This window comes from Bison bison, unplaced genomic scaffold (assembly GCF_000754665.1).
Source record: "Bison bison bison isolate TAMUID 2011002044 unplaced genomic scaffold, Bison_UMD1.0 scf7180017864519, whole genome shotgun sequence".
Classification (NCBI taxonomy): Eukaryota; Metazoa; Chordata; class Mammalia; order Artiodactyla; family Bovidae; genus Bison; species Bison bison.
This window is the reverse complement of record NW_011495072.1, coordinates 1,873,486-1,883,283: the sequence shown is the minus strand read 5'-3', so window position 1 is coordinate 1,883,283 and position 9,798 is coordinate 1,873,486. Positions and strand designations below refer to the sequence as shown.

General features: G+C 44.8%; 1 protein-coding gene across 1 annotated transcript in view; it reads left to right on the top strand.

Annotated features, from left to right (window-relative positions):
- RNF187 (ring finger protein 187) overlaps positions 1-9,798 on the top strand; it is a 15,162-nt gene that overhangs the window by 1,435 nt on the left and 3,929 nt on the right. The window contains exon 2 of the mRNA XM_010831014.1: positions 139-387. Within this exon, the coding sequence (XP_010829316.1) occupies positions 139-387 (249 nt within the window). The remainder of the gene's footprint in view (positions 1-138; positions 388-9,798) is intronic.

The window sequence follows — 9,798 nt, the reverse complement described above, 5'->3', positions numbered from 1 at the left end:
GCAGACACTGCAGGGAAAGTCCACCGACCCGGCCCCAACCCTCCACCCCACCTTCGCCTTTACGCAACCTGTGCCGCTTGCCATCCGCTTGCGTCCTGGCACTGCGGCACTCCTGCGCCATTGAGCTCCACTCTGCAGCTCGCTTGCAATCCTTTGTCCACGGGCCCCTCTGTCCCGCCTCGTTGCCCTGCTGCAGACTCTGAGCACGGCCGCCCTTCTGCGCGCTACTCTGTGTGTCCAGGAAGCCCCTTCGCGCTGGATCCCAGCGCCAGGCCAGCCTGGAGCGGGTCACAGACCCTCACCGCTCGAGGCGCCTCCGCGGGGAGCCGTCCTGAGACGGAGAGGCTGGCAACGCCACAGCTGTTCTCAGGCCACCCGCGTTGTCAAGTGACTTGGGCTTTTCTGCGTGCCCTTGGTTTTTCTTTCGTTGTCTTGGCAAGGGGGTGGGGTCCAGAATTTTGGGAGCGACTGAGTTCCCCCCACACCTTTAGGAAGAGAAGAGTTGGCAGGGAGGGGCGGGGGGAGCGGGGAGCGGAGTGCGATGATGGGTTGGGTTTGGAAATCGTCACTCATGGGTCTGGACGGGGCAAAGAGCTCACCACCTGGTCTCCAGCGGAGACTCCTCCGAGGTGAGCCAAGACCCCAGGCTCGCCTTCCTTTGGTACTAACAGCCTTAGGCTCTGGTCCAGCGTTCTTCCCAGAGTCCTATGCTGGAACACCAAGTAAGTCCTACCAGCCTCCAGAATTATGAAAAATAAATATCTGCTGCTTTTAATCTACCCAGTCTATGGTGGTATAACAATCCAAGTGGGCTGAGACGAGGAGCCAAGGAATATGCCGCCTCCATTTTCAGTCCTATGGTTCAAATCACTTTGTCACTTTTGACCCTGACAAATAAAGATGAAATGGATTTCATTTCCTAGAAGATGCACTGTGCCGCTTTATTAAAGTATTATACTAGTATTTACTTGAGCTGATGCAGACTGGCCCATTTATTTTTTATTCTAGATTTAAGAGCTCTGTGGGATAAGACAGTAGTCATTCATTTGACTTATTTTAGTTAAGGAAGAACAGGTTTGGGTAATTTTAAAAATCCAGAAAGAAATTTGAAATTTTATTTGTTTATTTTGGTAAAAAACACATGAAAAAAAAACTCTTAATAGAGTTTAAGTGTATAGTACAATATTCAGTTGTTATTTATATTCAGCTGTTCATACAATGATTGACTTGCTAATGACACTTCACAGCTCAGGGCTCATTACTATCATCGATTTGAATGAGCACCACCTCTTGTTTATTTACACATATATATATGTGTGTGTGTAAATATGTATATTCCCAAATATCTTCCCTCTGCCCATTTTTCTTGCTTGCCTGCTTTCCAGTGCACTTTTAAAGAAAGTCTAATGAAGTACTGGAAATATTTTGAAGATGTGATATTGTGAGATATAGTAAATATATATTTAGTCTTCCTCCCTATTCCTGGCACAGAGCTCCAAAAACCCTTGGAATTTCCTAAGTGATGAGAATCATAAAAGAGTCTTGATATTCAAAACAAACGTTTGTTGATGACACCAGACTGTGTTAGTAAGGTGACTTTTGGAAAGTCTTTGAGGATGGGCGCAGTCCCCAGGGGAACCAACTTAGAGAGACAGGGTTAGAAATTTTAATGCCACCCTGACCTCCTGGGAGGGGAGAGGGGCTAGAGGTTGAATCCATTATCAGTGGCCAATGATTTAATCAATCATGGATATGTAATGAAGCTTCCATAAAAGCTCAAAAGGATAGGGTTTGGAGAGATTTCAGGTCAGTGAACATCTAGAGATTTGAAGAGTGTCATGCCCAGAGAGCGGAGAAGGCAATGGCACCGCACTCCAGTACTCTTGCTTGGAAAATCCCATGGACGGAGGAGCCTGTTAGGCTGCAGTCCATGGGGTTGATAAGAGTCGGACATGACTGAGTGACTTCACTTTCACTTTTCACTTTCATGCTTTGGAGCAGGAAATGGCAGCCCACTCCAGTGTTCTTGCCTGGAGAATCCCAGGGACGGGGGAGCCTGGCGGGCTGCCGTCTATGGGGTTGCACAGAGTCGGACACGACTGAAGTGACTTAGCATAGCATAGCATAGCATGCCCAGAGAGAGCATGAAAGCTCTGCACCTTTCCCCATATCTTGCCCTATGCAACTCTTTCACTTGGTTGTTTCCAGGTTACATGCTTTTATAATAAACTGGTGATGTGTTCTGTGAGCCACTCTGGCAAATTGATGGAACTGAGGATGGGGGTATGGAAACCTCTGATCTGTAGTCAGTGGCTCAGAAGCATAGACAGCCTGGTCTTGGAAAGGAACTAAAGGTTCTTGACTTTGTTTTATGGCTATTTTGTCTTGTTTGACTGTTTTCCTTTGTTTCCTTTGTTTCTGCATTTTCTCATTTCTCTGATTAAGTTTGTTATTTGAAACTAGCTGGAAGCGAGTCTCTGCAGGGAAGGCCTTGCAGAGTCCTGCTGGGTTTCCTAAGTAGAGTTTGGAGACCACAAGGGGGAGCTATCCTGTGCTGCAATGATAACAGAGCCCAATAGGAAGAAGAATGCTCCTCTTTTTTGGCAAGGACTCAGAGCGACTTCACTTTCACTTTTCACTTCCATGCATTGGAGAAGGAAATGGCAACCCACTCCAGTATTCTAGCCTGGAGAACCCCAGGGACGGAGGAGCCTAGTGGGCTGCCGTCTATGGGGTCGCACAGAGTCGGACACGACTGAAGCAGCAGCAGCAGCCAATGAAGATATGGACTCTTTGTTTACTGGAGTCTCCCAGTTTTCTTTCCCTCTTCATAAAAGTGTTCTTCCTTTGCCGTGTGGAAATATGAATGTGGCTCGCCATGGTTGCAGACCCCAAGTTGCAGTTCTCTACTAATCCCAAATAAATTCACGCTTGTTTCAGGTTAGCAAACTTCAACACTTCTTTTATCTTTTTTACTGGACTCAATTCAACTCATAACAAATGGTTAGTTCCTCTCTGGTTAGTTCTTCCCCCCCATCCCCACACCCATAAATAAGTTTAAAGAAACATTTCCTTTAAGTATGGCTTATTGGGTCCCACACATTTTGACATGTAGTTATTTCTGTGTGGATCACAACAAACTGTGGAAAATTCTTAAAGAGATGGGAATACCAGATCTCCTGAGAAATCTGTATGCAGGTCAAGAAGCAACAGCTAGACTAGAACATGAAACGATGGACTGGTTCCAAATTGGGAAAGGAGTACGTCAAGGATGTATATTCTCACCCTGCTTATTTAACTTATATGCAGAGTACATCATGCGAAGTGCCGGGCTAGATGAAGCACAACCTGGAATCAAGATTGCCAGGAGAAATATCCATAACCTCAGATATGCAGATGACACCGCCCTCATGGCAGAAAGGGAAGAGGAACTAAAGAGCCTCTTGATGAAAGTGAAAGAGGAGAGTGAAAAAGCTGGCTTAAAACTCAACATTCAAAAAAACTAAGATTCATGGCAATTAGATGGGGAAACAATGGAAACAGTGACAGACTTTATTTTCTAGTGCTCCAAAATCACTGCAGATGGTGACTGCAGCCATGAAATTAAAAGACACTTGCTCCTTGGAAGAAAACCTATGACAAACCTGCTGCTGATGCTAAGTCACTTCGTCCCTGGGATTCTCCAGGCAAGAACACTGGAGTGGGTTGCCATCTCCTCCTCCAATGCATGAAAGTGACAAACCTAGACAGCCTATTTAAAAAGCAGACATCACTTTGCTGACAAAGGTCCATATAGTCAAAAGATTCGAGAGATGGACCAATAAACAAGGCTGAGGACCAAAGAATTGATGCTTTTGAACTGTGGTGCTGCAGAAGACTCTTGACAGTCCCTTGGATGGCAAGGAGATCAAACCAGTCAATCCTAAAGGAAATCAACCCTGAATTGGAAGGACTGATGCTGAAGCTGAAACTCCAGTACTTTGGACCCTGATGTGAAGAGCCGACTCCTTGGAAAAGACCCTGATGGTGGGAAAGATTGAGGGCAGGAGGAGAAAGTGGTAGCAGAGGATGAGATGGTTGGACGGCATCATCGACTCAGTGGACATGAGTCTGAGCAAACTCTGGGAGATAGTGAAGGACAGGGAGGCCTGGTATGCTGCAGCCCATGGGCTCTCAAAGAGTTGGACACGATTGAATGACTGAACTGAACTGATCTGGTGACGCTATCTCCAGATACTGTCAAAATTATGTTAAATTGTAAACACAGAGAATTGCCTGCTGTGGGAAAAAATCCACACATTGGAACTGGGAGCAGATCATCGATGGATTATAACACTGTTTGCCATTCCTCATTCCCAAAACTCTTTCATACACACCTTTTCAAACTGATGGCTAGTACAATTTGCTGAGTCATTCCCCATTATTGCACTTCAAGATTCCACCTCTCCCAAATATTGATATGACAATCATTTCTCCAAATCAAGCCAAATGATAAGAGGATTTATTTCCATTTGAGGTTATTTTTATAGAATATATTTTGAGAAAAGGTATTCCAAAGGTTATAAAAAAAATTGAAGATTTTTAAAACATATTGCTACATTGTCTCCCAGAAGCAGTATCTGCAAAATCAGAGTTTTCTTTTGATTGAAACCCAGTGGGAGGGCCCTCCTAGGTACAAAAGCCCCTCCATGTTCCCTGTTTCTTGTTTGTAGAAAAAGGCTTCAGTATCCTAGGTCTTCTCTGAGTTCTGAAGAGCAGACTCAGGCTCTAATTAGGGAAGTGATGTGTTGAGAAAGTCCAAGCTCAGGTTGGAAAAGAATTCCCAAGAGTATTTCAGAAGGGATTTCATTTATTTTATTAAGTTTATTTCATTTAGTTTATTAAGAACAAACAGCAGAGATACTGTGGGTACTGCCAGCAGAGTGGGCCGACCTTGACAGACCAGGGAGAGCTGACAGTTTTCCTGTGTGAGTAGCCAATTTTTATAGCCTCAAAACAAAGAAAATTCCTGCTGGAAGGCTGGCATTAAGTGATTGGTTAGGGTGCTATAAGATGACTACCAGGCTGGGCATTTTTGCCTAATTTGGGGTCAGGAAGCCTGATAGTGATGATCAGGGAGGCTTTTGACAACTGTTGCAAAGGGGCTCAGTCAGCTTCTGAGGTGAACTTGGTTCTGGGCTCCACTTCTGTGGCCTTGGGGCAGGATTTAACATGATGGAATGCAGACATGAAGAAAAAGCATGGACTTCTCTGGTGGTCCAGTGGTTATGAATCTACCTGCCAATGCAGGGATCATGGATTTGATCCCTGGTCCTGGAAGATTCCTCATGCCTTGGGGCAACTAAGCCCATGTGCCACAGCTACTGAAACCCTCATGCCCTAAAGCCTCTGCTCTGCCACAAGAGAAGCCAACTCGCCACAACTAGAGAAAGCCCATGCATAACAACAAAGACTTAGCACAGCCAAGAAATAAATATTTTTAAAAAGGAAAAGCAAGATAGCTTGAAAAATAGTTAAGGAATAGAACAGTCATAGTTCCTTCTCAAGGGATATAATAATCTGATGTGTATCTTTGAGTTGTCCTGCAGAAATTACTCCCAGGTGGAGGGTGGTGACTATATGATGACCACAGGTAGGTAGACCCAAGACCGGTTGGAACCAGGTTGATGGTAAGGATTCTTGAAACATAACCTTGATGTTATCTCACCACCAGCCAATCAGAAGAAAGTTCACCAGAATTTACTGCTTACTTATTACCCCAAATGCTATCTTTAAAAATCTTTCCCTAGGGGAGTGGGAGGGAGGCTAACAAGGCAGGGGATATATGTACACTTAGAGCTGATTCACGTTGTTGTATAGCAGAAAGCAACACAACATTGTAAAGTAATTATCCTCCAATTAAAAATAAAAATTAAATCAACAACAAACAAAACCCCCAAAAAAACCTTTCCCTAAAACCACTGGGGAGTTTGGATTTTTTGAACATGTGCTGCCCATTCTCCTTGCTTGTGAAGTGAAAGTTGCTCAGTCATGTCTGACTCTTTGCAATGCCATGGACTACACAGTCCAGGCCAGAATACTGGAGTGGGTAGCCTTTCCCTTCTCCAGGGGACCTTCCCAACCCACGGATTCAACCCAGATCTTCCTCATTGCAGGCGGATTCTTTACCAGCTGAGCCACCAGGGAAGCCTAAGAATCCTGGAGTGAGTAGCCTATCCCTTCTCCATCAGATCTTCTTGGCCCAAGAACTGAACCGGGGTCTCCTGCATCACAGGTGGATTCTTTACCAGTTGAGCTACTAGCAGGGCTCCCCCCTTGCTTGGAGCCCTGCTAATAAACAATGTACTTTCTTTCACTACACAAAAGCTTGGCTTTGTTTTGAGACAGATGAGTGGAGCCAAGTTTGGTTCACTAACAAGGTCTCCCAACTTAATAGTGAAAAAAAAAATCTCAATTTATAGTTTTATTTCTTAGTAACTGGGTAGAGTGTACAATTCTTCTATTCAGCATTTGCTTTTATTTGTATTTTTGTGAACTAACTGACAAATTCCAGTGGTATTTTTCCACTGAAATTTTCTGTTCGAATTTTATGAACTCTTTGTATATTTTGGCTGGCAGTTTCCTAGTTTGGCTGTTTTCCTTTAATGACTGTGCCTGATTATTTTTCACACTCACAGGATTATTATGGACTTTGCTCATTGATTTCTTTTCTTTCCACTTTTCTCTCCATTATGTTCCTAGTTTACCCAACAAATCAGCTAGGCTCTTCTTCAAGTGCTTTTCTCCTTCTGCCCATCACTCGACAGAACCAACCTCAGTTTACTAGCCACACCTCTGACTGCCCATTTAGTGCATTTTCAAGTCTATGCCAATGCACACAAAGAGAATAAAGAGGGTCACTCATTATCCTGATATGGGAAGGGGTAAGTTGCAACCCACCGCAGTTGCCCATTGACAGTGTGTCCTGAGGGGAATTCAAGACAGGAAAACTGATGAAACATTCTGCACTTTGGATTTACCAAGCCCCTAGATAGTTAAAATGTGTAACTAAGGAATAGTTTCAGTGACTCCATATTCTTGCATCTTCCCATAGACAGAAGAGCACTAAAGTCAGCAACTTGAGATATCTGTTGTGATTAGCAGTACTCTTTTATCAAGATGTATGTCTGACTACAAGTATTTACCGATCAAAACAATTCTTCTATATACTGGCTCATTCCCTATCTCTTTGGAGCAGCCCCTCAGGCTTTCCTGGTGGCTCAGATAGTAAAGAATCTGCCTGCAATGCAGGCAACCCAGGTTTGATCTCTGGGTTGGGAAGATCCCCTGGAGAAGGAAATGGCAACAGACTCCAGTATACTTCCTTGGAAAATCCCATGGACAGAGGAGCCTGGCGGGCTATAGTCCATTGGGTCACAAAGAGTCTGACACAACTGAGCGACTAACACACACACACACACATTCCTCCTTTCCTCCTCCTTCGGAGGTAAGGAGAGGCTGTGTGGATGAAGACATGCTTGCCTTATCAGTAAACAAAGGGTGTTGTGGCACAGCAACTGGCCAATGGTACATCCTGAGGCGATTTAGGAAGGAGAACAGGATACTAGCCCTTTAGATAGCGAAAGTGAAAGTGAAGTCACTCAGTTGTGTAGCCTACCAGGCTTCTCTGTCCATGGGATTCTCCAGGCAAGAATACTGGAGTGGGTTACCATTTCCTTCTCCAGGGGATCTTCCTGACCCAGGGATCGAACCCAGGTCTCCCGCACTGGAGGCAGACGCTTTAACCTCTGAGCCACCTCTATCAAAGGAATGATTCCAATAACCCCAGATGATTACATCTTCCCATATATTAAAAAAAAAAAAGCACTAAATTCATTAATGTAAGATGCCTGGTTTTCTTTAATCAACAGCAAATTTTGATAGTCCAACTATTTGGTTTTTGTTGCAAAAACTCCTATATACCTGGGTTTTGAGAGGCTCTCTTCCCGGAGCAAGTCTGCCGAATAGAACATTAACTCTCAACTTTTAGGTTGAGCATTTTCTTCTGTAAACAGCTATTTCCTGGCTACGTATGTGTGCCTGCTTGCATGCTTAGTTGCTTCAGTCATGTCCAACTCTGCGACCCTATGGGCCTTAGCCCCCCCAGGCTTCTCCTTCCATGGGAGTCTTCAGGCAAGAAAACTGGAGTGGGTTGCTGTGTCCTCCTCCAGGAGATCTTTCCCACCCAGGGATCAAAGCAGCATCTCTTAAGTCTCCTGCATTGGCAGGCGGGTTCTTTACCACTAGAGCCACATGGGAAGCCCCATTTCCTGGCTATAGGCATAAAAACTTAACTTTTACATTATGCGTTTTTCATTAAGTGAACATCAGGTTAAAAACACGCACACAAAACCAAAATGCAATACCTAGGAAGACTGCACGTATATGGACTGAAAGATTCACTTTTAAAAAATTGAATATTACGTTTTTTACACCACGTGCTTGCTTAAAAACAACCAAAAAACAAAAATCCAAAAAAACCTCGCCCTAGTAGACTGCTCCTCCCCAAACCATTTTTTGTCTTTTCTAAAGAAATGCTAACAAACTTCCTGGTATGGACCAGGATACTGGTAGCTTTGGGTTTTATCAGATGTCTTCAGTCTGCATTAATAAGTTTTCTCAACGCTGAATTCTCCGTTCCTGTGGCTCAGGGACAATGAGTGGACCGAAGGCCTGGGTTTCAAGCTGCTAAGGTGGGGCTGAGGTAGAAAAATATGGGGCAGTCAGTGTAGCCTAGGGTCAAAAGAAAAAAAAAAAAAAGGACTCTATTTCTTCTTTTAAAATCGAATTCCAACCTCCTCTTATTTTTCACCTAAGTGTTTGCTGTTCCAGTTTGTTGACATTTAAAGGGACTGCCTCTAAGTTCCCTTGACCTGAAGGCCATAAAACACCAGAACCTGTGACAGAACAATCAGCAACTAGGTGGCCCATTAACTTTAGAACACGGTCCTTAGACAATGGCCTGAGGTCACCAGAAAAGGGGAGGGGAGAGGGCACGAGAAAAGATGAGAGGGTGGAGACTCAATATCATAAGAAAATTCAAGAACTGGGAGATCAGGAAAAAAGGGTCATAAAAATTGACAAACTGACATGATGACTTTTAGACCAGGGATTATGTACACTGGGATCCTAAACCAACCAAAAACAAATAGGTGGATCAACATTAGTAAAGATATAAACTGTTGCGATTCCCGCGATTTGGGGGAACCCAAACCCTCTCAGTGACTATGCTGGGAGCTCTGTACTTGACTTTTGAAACAAACTTGGCCTTTGTGAGTATCTTGCGTGTCCCTGGAAGATCATTCCTTCGCGGGCTGTTCCTGGATTCTCCTTTCAGGATGGCCCTCACAGGACGTGTTCCTCTGAGAGTCCACGTCTAACCTGCGCACACGGGAAAAGCCCACGCAGCTCGGTGCGCACAGAACGATTTGACGCGAGGGGTTGCACGCAAGAGGTCTCACGCTGCGGTTTTCCAGCCCAGTCCCCACCCCGCGTTAGCACAGCGCTGCAAGGAGGCGCTTGTAGATTAGGTCCTAGCAGCTTACAAAAAACGTTTTATAACGGAGTTTTCAAATGAAACTGCTTCCTTTTCGCACACGAGTCATTCACGGGAGAAGTGACAATCCCTGTAAGATTTCGGCGTGCGAGGACGTGGGTCGGAGCGAAGCGCATCTCTGCTAGCTGAGGTGGAGTGAGTGTACACCGCTGCCAGGACCTAGGCAGAGTGGCGCGGCCTCTGCCAGGACCCGGGAGGGTGGA